General features: G+C 52.3%; 2 protein-coding genes and 1 pseudogene across 2 annotated transcripts; 1 reads left to right on the forward strand and 2 right to left on the reverse strand.

Moving 5' to 3' along the window:
• The first annotated feature begins 2,914 nt into the window (after positions 1–2,914).
• LOC110215313 (protein FAM246A-like) lies at positions 2,915–5,522 on the forward strand. The gene is given in 2 exon segments (XM_078151848.1): positions 2,915–3,467; positions 3,469–5,522. Coding segments are annotated over 2 exon segments (1,026 nt in total). The 3' UTR covers positions 3,942–5,522.
• An 84-nt stretch (positions 5,523–5,606) lies between these two features.
• Positions 5,607–11,866, reverse strand: LOC110215334 (carbonic anhydrase 15-like). The gene is made up of 8 exons (XM_020996700.2): positions 11,172–11,866; positions 10,396–10,431; positions 9,616–9,786; positions 8,222–8,388; positions 7,986–8,078; positions 7,403–7,469; positions 7,095–7,261; positions 5,607–6,946 (listed from the first exon to the last, which is right to left on the reverse strand). The coding sequence occupies exons 1-8, from the start codon at positions 11,236–11,238 to the stop codon at positions 6,719–6,721; spliced, it is 996 nt and encodes a 331-aa protein (XP_020852359.1). The 5' UTR covers positions 11,239–11,866; the 3' UTR covers positions 5,607–6,718.
• Positions 11,867–13,593: 1,727 nt separating this feature from the next.
• On the reverse strand, positions 13,594–16,184 carry LOC144456607 (eukaryotic translation initiation factor 3 subunit J-like; annotated as a pseudogene).
• Positions 16,185–16,477: the final 293 nt, after the last annotated feature.

Below are 16,477 nucleotides of genomic sequence, written 5' to 3' on the forward strand. Positions count from 1 at the left end.
GGCATCTCCTTCCTTTGAAGTCTCCAGGTTGAAGCTGGATGACAACTGTAGGAGGCATGTGCTAATGGGGATTACTCTTGACTGAATGTATGGGTTTGTCTCAATGGCCACTAGAGGCCTTTCTGACTCTGTAATTCATCTAATAAAATGAGAAGAATGGAAAAAGAGTTGAGAAAATGTACCTCTCGTCCTTCTTTGCAGGACTATGAGCCTGGAACACTATATACTGTCCATATACATCCAGAATACACCCATTGATCTGTTGATTGGCCTTGCCAAAGTTTTTACTCTTTCTTTTGTATTCTACAAGGGAGGGCTAATTGGATTGGGGAGGGGAGAGAAGTATTAGAAAATGAAAATGATAGGAAACAAAAGATGTCCCCCAAAAATAAGATTTAAGATAAATAAAGTAAAAAATAAAAAAAAATGAAAAGGTAAATAAAGGAGGTTGGACTAGGTCAGCAGTTCTCAGACTTTTTGGTCTCAGGAGCCCTTTGCACTCTTAAAAATTAGTGAGGAATCCCACCCCCTCCAAGAGCTTTTGTTTATGCAGATTATGTCTATTTGATACTTATAATATTAGACATTTTAAACATCTTAGTATTACTAGGAAGATAATTTTGACTTCAAAGACTCCCTGAAGAATTTCAGGAATGCTCAGGGATCCCAACTGCAGTTGGAAGAGTCAGACGTGAGAAATTACTCAAAAACAACAAAGATGCACCAGGCACTCTGCAGATAGTGGGGATACAGAGCCAAAGCCCAAACAGGTCCTGCCCTCAGGGAGTTTCTATTTCGCTGGAAGCTATGCCCCAAAGCCTTGAGCTTTATGAGCTGGGGATGGGGGGGGGGAGAGGCAGATGCAGTGGTGGGAGTGCACCAGAGCTGAATGCTTGTCCAGGCTCTGCTAACTCTACAACGGGGAGAACAATTTCTTGTACTGCTCCTAACCTGGCCCTGTAGGTAATTCCCAGAGAAGGGCCTCCAACATGGTGCCAGCAACGCCAGGCTCCCTATAATAAGCCCCAGAGCTCTCAACGGGCCAGCTCTGGAGGGGCCAGAGCTCATTGATGTGTAAAGGGAGGAGTGTTTGTTAAGTTCTCCATCTCATTATCTTACATACACCTCAGAGATTCCCCCCCCGCCCAAGTCCCCAGTGTACTTGGGCTGGGCTGGGGCTGAGCACAACTAGGGGAGAGGGGGAGGCTGAGAAAGAGAGGAAAATCCCTGCTTGTTCTCAGCCATCAAAGGGCTCTGCAACCTCAATAGGACCCCCAGGGTAGATAAGAAGCATCTTGGTGCAAAGAGAGGTCAGAGACCAGGTGTTGGAGGAGTTGGATCTGAGCCTCAGCTCCCTGATGCCTGGAGCTAGAAAGGCCCAATGAGATCATGTAGTATAGGTCATACTGAATGGAAAGACCCTCTGCAGCATTTCAGACAAGTGACATAGCATGAAAGAGTGAAGAGTAACGGTTTGGAGTCAGAGGACTTGTGTTCAAATCTAGCCTCTAATACTTAATACCTATATGATCTTGGGCAAGTCACAACGTCCCTGGACCTCAGTCTCCTCACCTGTAAAATAAAGGGGTTGACTAGATGGTCTCTCCTGTGCTTTCCAGATCTACATTTATGATCTTAGTCATGTGACTCCAAGCAAATCCCCCTGTCTGGGTGGTGATGGCAGAACTGCTACTCTATGCCTCATCTTCCTCCTCTAGTAAATGAAGGGGTAAACTAAAGTCCTCTAAGGTCCTTTTCAGTTCTAAATTTATGGTCTTATGATCCCAAATTTGCCCTTGTTTGAAGTGACTGGGAATTCACTGGGAATTATCTGAATTAGAACTGGATTCGACTGGCGCTAACCAGAGTGGTACCTTGGAGAGAGCCCTGGCTTTCGAGTCAGAGGACCCGGTATCAAAGAAACTTGTCTTTGCCCCAGCTACCTTAGGTAAGTCGCGTCCTCTCTCCCGAGTCCTCTTCTGTAAAAGGGGGGAGCTGGCCTCTAAGATGGCTTCTAAGATCTCGCTGGTCCTCTGACTGACTCTGAAGCCAGTAAATGGAGACAATCATTCCTCCCCAGCCCCTCCTCCCTCCTCCTCCCCAGCCTACTCCCCCCCCAATCCCGTTAATTTCAGGATCAAATGAGATACGGCACCAGAAAGTATTTGAGGGATTGGTAAATGTTTGGGGGCGACAGAGTCCATCCTCCCCATAAGATTCTTTTCTATCCAGGAACTCCGAAAAGGTTTCCTCTCCCACACCCCATCCCTCCCTTCACTGTTCTCACAGCCTGTTCCTCGGGCTACCTTTCCCCACAAAAGTCCCCCTTCTTGGTGGCCCTGAGAGAGGGACCCTGGGTCCTGTAGTCACCTTCACCTGAGTGCATCTGGGTTCAGATCTGCCCTCCAACCTTTCTGTATGACCTCGGTCAAGTATCTCCCTGAGCTTCGGTTTCAGCTATAAAGGAGGAGGTCCGATCACGTTGCCTCCGAGGTCCCTTCCAGCCCTGGACCTAGGATTCAACTCCAAATCCCTTATTTTAAAAAGGAGAAAACTGAGGCCCAGAGGAGGGAAGGGGCTTGCTCAAGGTGACATAGGATGACATAGGAGTGAGATTGAGATTGAAGCTTGGACCCCGCTCCCCACCCCCGGGGCTCGCTTCTCCCCACCCGCACCTGGTACCCTTGTGCCCCTCCTTCACACAGTGGTTCCCACAGCCTGTCCCTCGGGCCCCAGGCCGCGGGGACCGGTTGTTAAGGCTGCGGGGCTCCGGGCTGGCTCTCCCGGCTCCGCCCCTGGCCCCGGGGCTCCCGGGAGAGGCTCGGGAGCCTCGAGTCGCTGCTGGCAGAGGTAGAGCCCCCAGGGCTGCGCACTTCACCGGGACGAACAGAGGTGAAGGCTAAAGCTGGGGCACATGGCCGGGGCTGGGGCTGGGGTAGCGATCGGGGTCGGGGAGGCGGCCAGGCCGGGCGTCCCGGGACCGGGGCTTAGACGGGCCCCGGCTGGGCGGCGGAAGGAGGCGGAGCCGGGGCTCGAAAGCGGCGAGGAGTCGCGGGGCGCTGGCCGCCTGGCGCGTCTACGCGGGCAGCTGCGGGCGCAGGCGGCCGGACCTGGGGGCGCGCGAGGAGGCGGCCGGGAAGAGCCGTCGGGGCCGCGGCTGGTGGAGCTGGTGGAGCGCGTTGGCGCGGCCGGACGCCCCGCACCCGGACCAGCTTCCCCTGGCTCCGCGTATTCCGTGTGTTCCGTGTGCGGGGAGCCCCGCGGCGGCGCCACGTACCCAGCGGGCGTGCTGGAGGTGAGCGAGCAACGTCTGCAGGCAGGCCTGGCGGGGCTGCGCGCAGAGCTCACCGCCGGCCTCGGGGCGTTACGAGCCGAGCTGGCTGCCGAGTTGGCCGCGCTGCGAGAAGCCCTGGGGCCGCCCGGCCCCGCAGCCGCAGGAGCCCCAGCAAGACGGGCCCGCAGGCCGCCGCCGGCCCCCCGCGGGACCCCGAAAAGACGCGCTCCTAGCCTCAGGCTCGGGCCCGACCCGCGGCCAGGCGCTGCTGAGGGCCATTGGCACGGTCAATGCGCTAACTGCTTCCACCTCCCCGAAAGCAAGCCTTGAGCCCCCTGGTCTCCGCAAGGACGCGCCGCCTGCCCCGGCCCTGGTCCCCACCCGCGGCCAGGCGCTGCTGCGAGCTATCAACACGGTCAATGCGTTGACTGCCTCCACCTCCCTGAAAGCAGGCCCCGAGCCCTCTGGTCCCCGCAAGGACGCGTCTGCAGTCCCGGCTCCGGCCCAAGCCCCCGCCCGAGGCCAGGCACTGCTGCGGGCTATAGGCGCCGTCAACGCCTTGACGGCCGCCACGTCCCCCAAAGCAGGAGCCGAGCCTCCCGAAAAGAAAACTCCGAAGAGGTCGCTGGCGCCCCCTACCACTGGCCCACCGCCCGAAGGAGACTGAGGGGCTCCTGCCCTCATCAGTAGACGTCAAGAACCTAGGTAAGCAGGCCCTGCCCCCCCAACTCAGTTTTCTCATCTGTAAAACGCAGCTATTGTGAAGAATGGGCTGCACAAACTTAATTTAACTCAACAAAGATTTATTATGGACCCACCGACCACTGTATGTATTGCCAAAAGCCGACACCACACTGGCCTTGCCCTGAAGGAGCTTCTGATCTAAGAAACAGGCCAGATACCCAGGTAACTGGAATGCAAGGGAGAATGAGATCAGTACTAAGGAGAGGGCTGGGCTTGTGTGCCCGAGGAGCCCCAGCAGAGACGTCATTGTCACCATCTGAGGACCGGCAAGGAAGGCTGCTCAGAGGAGAGGTCTATGAGCCTATGATTGTCTGTGAAGGGAGAGCATCCCAGAGCTGGGGGAAACCTGTGCCAAGATACAGTGCCTGAAAAGGGCACCCCCTCCCCACCCATGCCAGTGGTTCATACTGAGCCAAAGTGAGGCTGAAGTGGTTTGGAGGTAGATTACCTGGCCTCTGATGTCAAGCGGAGGCATTTCTATAGGCACATCCCACACCATTATGTGGAGGCTTGAAAAGGGCCGGGACCCCTTCCCCTTGGCCCAACCCTGAAGGGCCTGGGCTCAGGGACCTTAGCAGGGCCTGGGAAGCCCAAGAGAAAGGGAGCAAAGTGTGGGCTCTGTATGCCAAAGAGCCCTTAGAAACCAGAGGCATTCTGACTCATGGGACTAAATTTCTGGAAGGAAAAGAGAGCATGGCCTTCTTCCCCTCCCCTCTCTCCAGGGCTCTGAAGCAGCCCTACAAGGATTATTGTCCCCATTTTGCAGTTAAGGAAATGAGTCCCAGAGAAGAGACAGGACTAGTCTGAGATTCATATACCTAAAGATAGTGGAGGGTGGGTAGGATTCAGTGCTTCCATTCCAGGTGACCAGGTAAGCCCTAATTTGGTCTCCTATGACCTTCATTCCGCCCAGTCTTTCCAAGAGAATCAGGAAGAGTGGGGATGCCTTGGGGCAGGTCAGTGTTTGTGCCACAGACACAAGTGGAGCCCAGGACAGTGACTGTGTGGCTAGGGGCCATCCCTGCCCTAACTCTTACTACCCTGAGCCCCAGGGGCCCATGCCAATCACCCTACCCTAAATGTGGATGGAATGAAATGCTGGCTTTGGAGTCAAAGGGCCTGGATTGTGTCTGCCAGAGTCACTTGTCTTTGTAAGCCTCCATGTCCTCCTTCAGGGTGTGCTTGGGGCATTTGATGCCTGCCACAGAGGGGAGGAACCTTCAGAGGGTGGAAAATCAGGTGGTCTCTACCCAGACTCTTACTACTGGACTTATATTTAGTTCCTGCTGAGACTGGAAGAGGAGGCAGGGCCTGAGAAAATCAGGTGTGTCAGCCACATACCAAGCAGCTGTGACTGGGGAATGTCAGCCTCTGACCAGCCAGCACCTTGGATTGTCTAGACCCTGGAACTCACTGGAGCCAGCACTGCCCAGATTATCAGCCTCTCACTGGCCAGCACTGCCCAGCTTCTTGGTCACACTGGGCACTGGTGCCTAGACCCTTATCTTCACCCAGACTCACAAATCTGATCCCAGAAGATTTCACATGCCCTCACCCCATCCTTGGAAATGAAGTCTGTAAGAAGTCATCAGTTGATAAATGGAGTTTATTAACAAAACTTGGCCTCTCCTCCGTGTTGGCCCAGCCCCTGGGGCAGAGGGGAAGGGTGGGGGAATACACAAGCCCAAGCTGCAATCCTGGCAGCTCACAGGGCACAGAATTGGAATAAGCAGCACTGAGCACTGGCCCTGGAAGGGCTAGTGTAACTTGTGCTTGGGGGGATGTTGTAGAGAACCAGTAAGGATGGAGGATGAGGAAGGGAGTGGGGTGCTGTAAGGAAGGGATGGCATTACCTGTAGGGTAGTGGGGAAGAAAGAAGGCAGGTATGGCTAAGCCCAGGAGGGGGTTGGCATGGCTGAAGCCATAGGATAAACATAAGAGGGGAGGGAGTGTAATTAGCTGTAGAACAGAATGTCAGAGCTGGAAGGGCCCTTGGAACAGGGATTGTCAGAGTTGGAAAGAGCCTTAGAACAAGGAATGTCAGATGGGAAGGGCCTAAGAACAGGGAATGTCAGAGCTGGGATGAGCTTTAGAATATGGAATGTCAATGCTGGGGGGAAGTTTAGAACAGCGAATGTCAGAGCTAGGAGGGGAACCTTAGAATAGGGGATGTCAGAGCTGGAAGGGGCCTTAGAACAGAGTATCATGTGAGGGTTGAACTAGATAAACCCTAAGGTCCCTTCCAGCTTTGGATTCTGTAACCCTAGGCATATATAAACTTGGAAAGACTTTAGAAACCTAGAAACCAACCTAGAAGTGTTTGTGAGAGTGGAAGATGCTGAGGCCCAGAGAGGGGAAAGCCTTCTCAGCCCCTGGCCTTGGGCAGCCCGCCCATCATATCTCACTGCATCTCTAGTGGTCGTGGAACTCCCCAAGACCCTTCATATCCACCATTGAATTTGATGTTCAACAAGCCTGGTGAGCCTGTAGAGCAGGGGTTTCTCCCCATTTGATTGATGAAGAAGTTGGGGCCCAGAGAATCCAACCAATTTCCCCAAGGTCACACAGCAAGCACCGATGATGGTCCCCAGCACTTCCTCGGCTCCAGGCTCTGGCCGCCCACACTGACACCCCCGTAGGGAGCACTCTCAGGAACACTGAGAGTGGGGAAGGGCTAGGCCAGGACAAGTATGAAGAGGGTCAAGGTGCTCCCGCCGAGTCAGGCCCCCACCCTGTGCTGAGGAGCAGGCAGAGCAGGGCCCACGTTTCTGTCAGAAGGGAGAAGGGCGGGGCACTGCTGACGGTGGTGTCCGGGGAGGCCGAGACCCTTCGGGCCCCAATTGTCTGGGCTGGGCGAAAGTTGTTGATCAGGCTGACAGCTTGAGCGCCAGGGAGACTGTCCTGAAGGGTGGACACGAACTGGGCCAGCTGGAAGGGGGGAGAAAGTTCCTGCAGGTCAGACACTCAGGAGGGGAGCCGCTGCCCCGACACCTACACTGGGTGTAGCCCCCAGCCTCCTCCCAGAGATGAGTGACAGGCAGCTGAGGGAGGGGCAGGGCGGGATGTGACCCTGTACCTGAGCCTTGCCAATGGGGACAAGCTCCTCAAAGATGGTCCAGAGGACGACCTCATCACAAGTTGGTGTGGTCAGAGACCCAGGGTAGCGGTAGTATCGAGAGAGGAGGGCATGGCCAGGCAGCAGCTTGTCCAGGCGGAAGGTAGATGCCAATTCCACAGACTCCCCTGTTTGCAGAGATGGAGAGGCAAAATGTGCCCAGGCCATCCCTCCCGCCCTCCCTCCCTGCCCCTCTCCCCAGCTGCCCCCACCTCACCTCCTTACTGCTGGCCCCTGGCTCCCTGCCCCATTTCTTCTAAAGCCCTCACCCTGGTGAGAAATGTTCCTCAGCCCAGACACAATGGTGTTGTAGTTGGTATTGTTCTCATTCTGCACCTGCCGAGGGAAGGCAGGATGGGCCTCATTGGCAAACAGTCATGATACATGCCCTTTCATTCATTCATTCATTCATTCATTCATTCATGGGCTGCCTCCCTCCTTCCTACTCTCTCTCCCTCCCTTTCTCTCTCTCTCCTCTCCTCTCCTCTCCTCTTCTCTTCTCTTCTCTTTTCTTCTCTTCTCTTCTCTTCTCTCTCTCTCTCTCTTATTCTCTCTCCTTTTTTCCCTCCCTTTCTCTTTTTCCCTCCCCTCTCTTTTCTCTGTCACTGTTTCTGTCTGTCTGTCTGTCTGTCTGTCTGTCTGTCTGTCTGTCTCTCTCTCTCCTCTCTCTCTCTCTCTCTCTCTCTCTCTCTCTCTCTCCCTTTCTCTCTTTCTCTGTCTCTCTCCCTTGGCTCAGTCCCCCCACATAGACTCTCTCCTACCCAATTGCCTCACCTGCTTTTCTCATGCCCTCCCCCTCTCCTTGCAAGTGAGTAGCAGATACCAGCAGACCATTCCCAGCCTTCCCCGTACCTTGAACAGGAAGGCTAACACAGCCAAACTGCCAGGATGGCCCCGGGCCTCCTCCAAACTCTGGTAGAGGGTGTTAATGTGGAGCACGTGCATCTGGAGGAGACACAGACACAGCCCATGGGGCTGGCTGGGTGAAACCCACTGGGTTTGCTTAAAGTGAGAGAACTCTGTGTCCCTCTGTCATGGAATCTGTACCCACTGTCCCCTGTCCCAGTCCCCAGCCCCAGGGCCCTCACCTCCATAGGCTGACGTTGCCCATCCAGAGTGTGTTCAGAGCCATTGCTTGTGGGGCTGCCCCAGTGGAAGTGGAGCTGCAGGGCACAGTAGATGTGGGGCAGGCCTCCTCCCCGGATGCACAGCTGGCCCTGGGCTTGGCCCTGGACCCCACCCAGGTTCAGCAGCACTGGAGGAAGGGGGGCACCGTACATTCAGGGGTCAGTGTGGTGTAGGACTTGCCTTGGTTCTATGGGATGCCCTGAAACCCTACACACACACACACACACACACACACACACACACACACACACACACACACACACACACACACGTACACACACCCCACACACACACACCCACCATCCCACCTCTCCATACAAACTCTGCTGGGTTAGAGTCATCTGGAAGTACACATGTGAGGGTAGGGTCAGAAACACGTGGCTGTGCCTGAAACCTCCCCTCATGGATCTTCCTGAATCATTAGCACCCCTCAAACCCAGTGCTGGCCCCAGCATTTCCATGAAACTTTCTTCAGTCGTAGAGGGACCACTGGGAGGAACCTTGAACCCACCTCCCCATACAACACCTTGATCATAGCAGGCATTTAATTCCATTCAAATCAACAAGCATTTCCTAAGTGCTGAGGATACATAAATTAAATTGTTCCTGTCCTGAAGGGGGTTATATTCTGCTTATAATTCTACTGAATGTGCACAGACTGGATAGGTGCAAAGATAGATAGATAGATAGATAGATAGATAGATAGATAGATAGATAGATAGATAGATAGATAGATAGACAGATGATAAAGATATTTCAAGGTGGGAGGGGGGTGTCTCACCTACTAAATGTTTGTTGAATTGAATTTTGGGAAATGTGGAAATGCCCAGAGAGGGGCAGTGACTCACCTAGATTATACAGCTGGTCATCAAGAGAAACTGAGGCCCTCAAAAGGCTTGGGTTCTGAGCACTCACTGTGGGGTTGGGGGCCACAGGGACAAGAGGGGATAATGTGACGCAGACCAGGAGGAGTTCCAGGGACTGCCAAACTTGGACTAGAACCTATCTCCTGATTCTCCAGCCAAGGCTCTCAGGCTTCCCTGAGCTCAGCCAGCTCTTCACTCTCCAGACTCATCATCAGGGACTCACCAGTCTAGCTGGTGTTACTCTGCGCTAATTCTGTGGTGTCTCTTAAACTTGTCTGTGAGTCCCTGGAGGACCAAGACCCCCAACCTTAAAGGAAAAAAGTCTTTGTCGTCCACCAAGGCTTTTCATGTAGTAGGGGCTCAATTATGAGCTGACAGTGACTGAATACATAAATGGGGGGGGCAGCGATTGACTCCCCTGCCCACCTTCCTCCATCAGGGTTTCCAGGGTCTGACCTATGTGTCTCTGCCTGTTGGGGATGACTGACCAGTGTGTCCATCATTCAGGAGCTGCCAGGGACCTGGGGGTGCTGAGTCATATCCTTCGAATATAAAAGGGCCCAGGCCCGGGTCCAGCTTCACTTGATGCCGGTCAATGTCGATGGGCGATTGAGCCGAGCCCCCACAGGTATGGGCTACATCCTTCCAATGGGCAGGGCCTGGAGGCAGAGGGGGAGAAAGGAAAGACAGTTCGGGGCACAGCAGAGAGGAGCTGATCACTATGGCCCAAGCTGCACAAAGCCTGGCTGGTTCATCAGCTTTCTCTAGTCCTTCCATGGCCACCTAGGAACTCAGCAGGATACATGGAGAGCCTCACAGAGCCCCAGCTTAGGAAGGTGCCCGAGGTGGCCCCTGCTAGCTCATTCACATTGCACAGAAGTCTGTGCACCCACCCTCCCAACACCTCCACACACAATGCAATGTAGCCCTGCCTGCTGAACACACACACACACACACACACACACACACACACACACACACAAAGTGACAGAGTCACAACACAACTGAACCTCCAGAGGTCAACCAATTCAACCCTTGTCTGCACAGGAATCCCCTTAACTAACAACATTCTCCTCTGCTGGCCTTCCAACCTCCAGTGAGGGCCAACTCACCATCTCCAGAAGTGGCTGAGTCCCCTTTTGGGAAGCTGTCACTGGGAGGAAGTTTTCCTTGACTTCCAGTCTAAAGTTGCCTGTCTGTAAGTCCCCCCCACATACATACACGCACCCCTCCCTTTGCACTGACACCCCCACCATCTTTCTACTCACCACATTGAGGATTCTGGGAATCATAGCACCAAGAGCCTGTAGGAGACATATGGGGGGGGGGTAGAGCTGAAGTTGTCCCACACACACATGTTCTCTCCTAGACTGGGGGAGAGGTGGCCCCACACAGAAGAAGTCCTTGTGTCTCTACCGATCTGTTGTCAGTCAGGCTGTTTTTCTGCCTCTGTCCCTGTCCTTGAGTGGCTGCCTTCTCCCCCACCCCACCCCCACCTCCTGCCAGAGAGATAGACACAGAGACTGACAGGTTCAAATGGAAGGTCCTTCCAGTCCAGCTGCTCTAGCCCAGCAGGAAGGTGTGATCTGCCCTGGGCTCAAGGATGCCTTAGGAAAAGAGTGAGAGAAGGGAGGGCTGTGAGGGGAGCTGGGAAGAAGGGATGGGGGAGGGACCCACAGGGCCAGAAGGGACACATTGGGCTGAAGCAACCCAGAAGAAGGGGGTGGGGTGTTAAGGAAGAGGCTCCTGGCTCTTGCAAAGCCCTGGGAGCTCAGCAAGAATACCCACATGCCACAATGCTGCCCCATGTCTGGGGGGGGGGGGGACAGAGACAGAGAGAGACTCAATGAGACAGAGATAGAAATCTAGACAGACAGAGAGAGACCGACTGAGAGACAAGTGTCGGAGAAAAGAGAAAGAAAACCAAACTCGGAGCGCGCACTCACTGAGTCTGGGACAGAACAGACAGAGGGAAAAGTGGAGATCACGGAGGGCTCGGATTGGGGTGGGGAGCTGGGGGAGGGGTGGCCCTCTGGCCTCTCACCATCGGGGGCCGCCTGTACAAGCAGAGGCAGCGTGAGCCAAGCAAACGGTACTCCCGGGGGCCGCATGGCCGGCCTGGGGGGCAGGGCTCCTACGTCCCGCTGGGTGCGGCTGAGCCCCGGAATCCCACTGCCAGCCGGACAGACGGACCTGCCTGCGTGCCGGAGGGGAGGAAGGATGGAAGAACTGACCGACTAGAGCTGCCGATGCCGCCTCTTAAATATCGCTGGCTCGCCCGGGAGGGGAAGGGTGGGGGGAGTTAACTCCTTCCCTCCTGGGGCGCCCAGCCCCAGTCAGCCAGTCCTACACACCGGCCTCAGTCAGGGCCCCAGGGCGTTAAGGCCGCCAACTGAGCCGTATCCTCAAGCGAGATCGGGATGAGAAAGGAGCGGCCCCAGGACGCCCACATCGAGTGGGCAGAGCCCGAAGGATGCTCCAGACAGGTGGGAGAGCCAGAAGAGGGAGGTGCCCTGGAAGCTAGTTGGGAGGGGGGAGTGCGGAACGCGAGGATCCCCTGGAGTAGAGGGAGGCGATAACGCCCTCGAGTCAAGAGCTGCGGGAGCAAACGGCGCCCGAGGGCAAGGAAGAAGAGTCCGGAGCTGGGAGCAGAGCAAGCTGTCTGAGATCTAGTCCTCGCCCTGCCACTAACTCGTCTCTGCTTCTCAGAACCCTTCTCTTCCTGTCCAGCTTCCTTCAGGTGCCGCTCGTGCCATAATGAATTCCCTGCTCTCCCCCACCCCTGGTTAGGGCTCCATTTCTCTGCGCCCCCCCCCTTCGGCCCCGTCATTCCCTGCTCTGTAATCCAGTTCTTTGTAGAACTAGCAGCCAAACCTCCAGAGGAATGTAAGCTCCCGGAGGGCAGAAGCTGTTCCCTGGGGCTTAATAAATGTGTGTTGGACTAGGTGCTGGGTCCACCTGCAATGAGAATTTGGACAAGGTCACTTCTAAGGTCTTTTCCAACTCTGACATTCCGTTCTAAGGTACCCCCAGACCCCACTCTCAGCTCTGACTTTCTATATTCTAAGGTTAGGAATATTTGTTGTTTAGGTACCTCCATCCCCAGCTCTGATATTCTATAGAGAATATATAGTATAGTACCGACCAAGATCCATCCGAGTTGGACATTCTAGGATTTATGCTCCTCTCCCAGCTCTGATATTGGTTCTAGGACCCCTCCCAGTCCTGACATTCCATGTTCTAAGGCCCCTCCCAGTCCTGACATTCCATGTTCTAAGGCCCCTCCCAGTCCTGACATTCCATGTTCTAAGGCCCCTCCCAGCCCTGACATTCCATGTTCTAAGGCCCCTCTCCTCCCGACCCTCAGCTCTGATGCTGTTCAAGAGATCAAAGATATGGAGTGATAAAATGTCCACTGAATCTGGCAATTAAGAGCTAATTGGAGACCTGACAGAGAGTTGCTTCGATATTATTGTGGGGGTGGAAACCAGATTCTGAGAAGGGAGAAGCAATGAAGAAGCAGAAGAATGCAGACGACTCTTTCCATAAAAGATCTAGAAAGAGATGGGAGACCCAGAGGTTTCAAAGCTGAAAGGGATATTAAGGATAATTTGATCTATGCCCCTCCTTTCACAGATGGGAGAGCTGAGGCTCAGAGGAGTGATTTCCCCAAGGCAGTAGCACAACCAAAATTCTCAACCAGGTTGTCTGATTCCAAGCCTAGGACTGCTTTCACTACCTTGAAGGATGTGAGGGTCACAGGAAGGTTGGGGGGGTGGGGTGAGTGAATGGAGGGTAATAGAGGGGGGGAGACTCAAGGCTGTGCAGGGAAAGGAATATTATTCAGATCCATGGGAAAAAACAGGATCACCGTAGGACCTCACCCTAGGACTCACAAACCTGGCACGCGCGCGCGCGCGCGCACACACACACACACACACACACACACACACACACACACACACACACACACACACACACACCAGGGAGCCACCTACAGGACAGGCCTGGAATGACCTCTCCACAGGAAGACTGACCTGAACACACTCCAGGAAACTCTTAGCTAGGGGTGCCCTCTGGAGGTGACCAGAAGGGGTTTGGGAGCTATCCGTGGTTCTGAAAATCAAGCGTACTGGGAAGTCTGGAAGCTAGATCAGGTTTTCTTCATCCCAGAACAGAGAACCCAGAGGTCCTAGAAGCTCTGCTTCCCTCAAGCTCCCAGAAAAAGTGTTCACTCTGATTACCCTAACAAGTCAGAATGACACAGAGCACTATGGAAGATCAGCCATTGAAGGGAGGGAGGTTAACAACCATTCCCTCACAGACCTGAGATCTGAAGCCCAGAGAAAGAAGACCTCAGAGGAAATCATGGAATCTCAGAGTTATAGGGAACCATTCATTCAACTTGTGCCACAAATGCCTAAGGTCACAGCAGCAGATACAGGATTCAAATCCAGGACTCTTGACTCCCAAGACCAGGACTCTTTTCACCACTCACCATGGAGCTTCTATCCTGGTGGTCAAGCACCTTTTGAAGTATTGTTTCTAGTCTTAAATGTCCCATTTTAGATAGTACATCAACAGGATAGAGTCATCTAGAGGATGGCTAGAATGGAGAAGAGGACTGAAAACTCTTCCCTAGCTCCCCCAGTCAGCTAGGTGGGGCAGTGGATAGAGTGAAGGACTTGGAGACTGGAAAAAGTGAGTCAGAATCCTGCATTAGATACTTCTAGCTGTGTGATCCTGGGCAAGATATTTAACCTCTGTGCCTCAATTTCCTCATCTATAAATGGGGATAATAGCACCTACCTTATAGGGTTGTTGTGAGGATTGAATGAGTGGAAAGCACTTTGCAAATCTTATATAAATGCTAGCTATTACTTATTTTTAAGTCTTCACAATAGTGTGTGGAGGGAATTCTGATTTTCATATTAATCAATATGATATGTGTAATGAATATACTAATAGATCAGATTTTGCAGAATTGCCTTTTCCAGCTTGTGAGTCAAATTCACAATGGAGCTTCAACCAATCCATCAGACCTTGACAAGTTTCACAATCACCAGCATTCTTCTGCCTTTGTACCTGAAGGAAGTGAATCACAGAAGGAAGAACCTGTTCCCATCACCAAATTCTGGCCCTGTGACCCAAGTAAGGCCCCCTAAGGACTTGAGCAGTATTGCTCCACAGGACTCCAGAATTGTTGTACTGTCTTCCATTTGTGGGTTTTTCACGGGAAACCACTCTGGCCCCGGGGAACAATTGTTGGTAATCCACCTTCCTCCCCCCTTGTCATTTGTGATTTATGTATATAGTCTCTGTCTTCACTTCAGCAGGGTGGAATTCTGATCAAAAGAATTCCCAATTCGCAAATCTGTTCTTCATAATGAAACTAATTAATTAAACGGCTACCTGATTACTGGCACTTTGTCTCTAGCCTGCTGTTTCATCATTCTCAGCTTAGAGACTGGCTCGGTAAAATCCCGGTAACAAATGATTTTGTTAATTTAGTTACTTTGTAAAACATTGCAGACGTCATAATTGTTAATATAACAATTTATCAAACCGTAGTAACTGTTTGCAGTTTGTTAAGCATGTTTGTAAAGGAAAGGAAATGCCCAAACCAGGTGAAAGTTGTTCTTTTGCAGCCTAGAATAAAGGAGGTTTTGTTCGTCAGACATTTTAAATCAAGCAAATAAAAAAGGTAAAGTAGTCCCCCCCCCCAACGCCTGTCAAGATCTGCATCAGTAGAAATATTCCAATAAATATAAGCTTGACTGTTTAAACTCAGTATACCACAAGTTGGATTTTGTCAGATTCAATAATGGAGACGTTACCTCTTCAGCTTCAAGTTTTTAGTCACATAATTTTTAAAATGTCAAATGACTAGCCATTCCAGGTACAGTATCCTTACTCTGAAATAAGCTGGATTCTGTGCAATGCGTTTTTTTAAATCCTCACATTCCACCTTAAGCCAAAGCAATTTCCATACCTGGTGCACACTCACACACCCTTTTGTTGACAAGATATGAATTAGTTCAAAGACGCATGGTCAAGGTTGCATTACTGAATGCCTCCGGGAAATGCCACATAGTTTTGTTATGGTTTTGGCTTTTGTCATTTTGCAGCTGTTTCCAATTTAGTGGTTCTGCTACCATTAGCAACAATGACATCCTTATGGGGATTTCTTTTACTATCATTTACTAACAACTGAGTTTCCTGCCCCTTGGCAACAAGAACTAAGTTCCCCATTGCATTAGCATCTAAGTTTCAAGGGGCTAAGCAACCAGCACAAAGCTACTGCACTTTTGATGGCAGCATTTAGTAGAACCGAAAAAAAAAAGTGTGCTACATGTTGAAGTGACTGTGAACGACAGAAGATGATGATGTGTCACATGAAAGTCTTCAAAGTCTTGCACCATCCTCCACTGCGGTCACTATAGTCTGCAAGATCATCTTCCATTGTAGCCTGCAGCCCACCCCTCCCCTCGGGGAACCCCGCCTCTCTTCTGGGGCAGGAGAGGGGAGGCTAGCTTTCCTTATTTCCGTTCTCCCCTGCACGGCGCTAACAATGAATTGGTCATCTTTTTCAAGTCATCAGTTTCCAATGAAATACACACATCTTCAACTAAGGCTTCCAAGAAACTGGCAGAATGTAGAGATTTTTCACACTGAGATTTCATCTTTTAGGAACTTGTCAACCTCTGGGAAGTCATCTCTAGAAGACAGGTTCATGGCATCTGTACCACAGATCGTGTTATTAACGCCAAAGGTCTCTCTTGCTAATTCAAGGTCTGCCTCTTCCTCTAGTTTCTTTAGCTGCAGTTTACCTGCTCATTGTTCTTGATGGTATGAGCTCTTCAGACTCTTCTAACCTTTTCTTAATTTCTTGTCTTTTCTTCTGCTGCTCTTCTTTCTCTTTCATTTTCTCCATTTTTTTCTTTTCCGAAATTTTCGTTTCTGGTCTTATCTCTGGGCCCTCTGTTTTTTCTTCATCATCAGTTTTTCTTGACATCCTCATCTTCATCCCACCCTCCCAGCAGTCTCTGCCAGCCATGCCCCCGCCTCCCACACTGGATTCTCCATGAGAATGTGCCTGGGTCCCAGGAGTCTGAGTCCCCCACCACTGCTGCCATCTCCTCTGTGTGTGTGTGTGTGTGTGTGTGTGTGTGTGTGTGTGTGTGTGTGTTCGAGAGGGAGGAAGAGAAGGCTGAGAGGGTGGGTGGTGAGTCACCGAATAGCTTCTCCCCGGCCAATGTCAGCCGCCAGCTATTATTACTGCTAGAATATATTACAAATGGGACCAGTCAAAAGAAATGGGGGTGTTTAGCTTGGAGAGAAGACTTCAAA

The sequence above is a fragment of the Phascolarctos cinereus genome, unplaced genomic scaffold, assembly GCF_003287225.1.
Source record: "Phascolarctos cinereus isolate Bilbo 61053 unplaced genomic scaffold, phaCin_HiC Scaffold_4;HRSCAF=312, whole genome shotgun sequence".
Classification (NCBI taxonomy): Eukaryota; Metazoa; Chordata; class Mammalia; order Diprotodontia; family Phascolarctidae; genus Phascolarctos; species Phascolarctos cinereus.

What these genes read in the sequence shown, in the direction of transcription:
- LOC110215334 (XM_020996700.2), bottom strand. Translation starts at nt 11,238, where the DNA reads ATGCGGCCCCCGGGAGTACCGTTTGCTTGGCTCACGCTGCCTCTGCTT. An exon ending in TGTACAGGCGGCCCCCGATG is followed by an intron (nt 10,432 to 11,171) that starts GTGAGAGGCCAG and finishes TGTCTCCTACAG; the next exon opens with GCTCTTGGTGCTATGATTCC. An exon ending in GAGGAACATTTCTCACCAGG is followed by an intron (nt 7,262 to 7,402) that starts GTGAGGGCTTTA and finishes CTCTGCAAACAG; the next exon opens with GGGAGTCTGTGGAATTGGCA.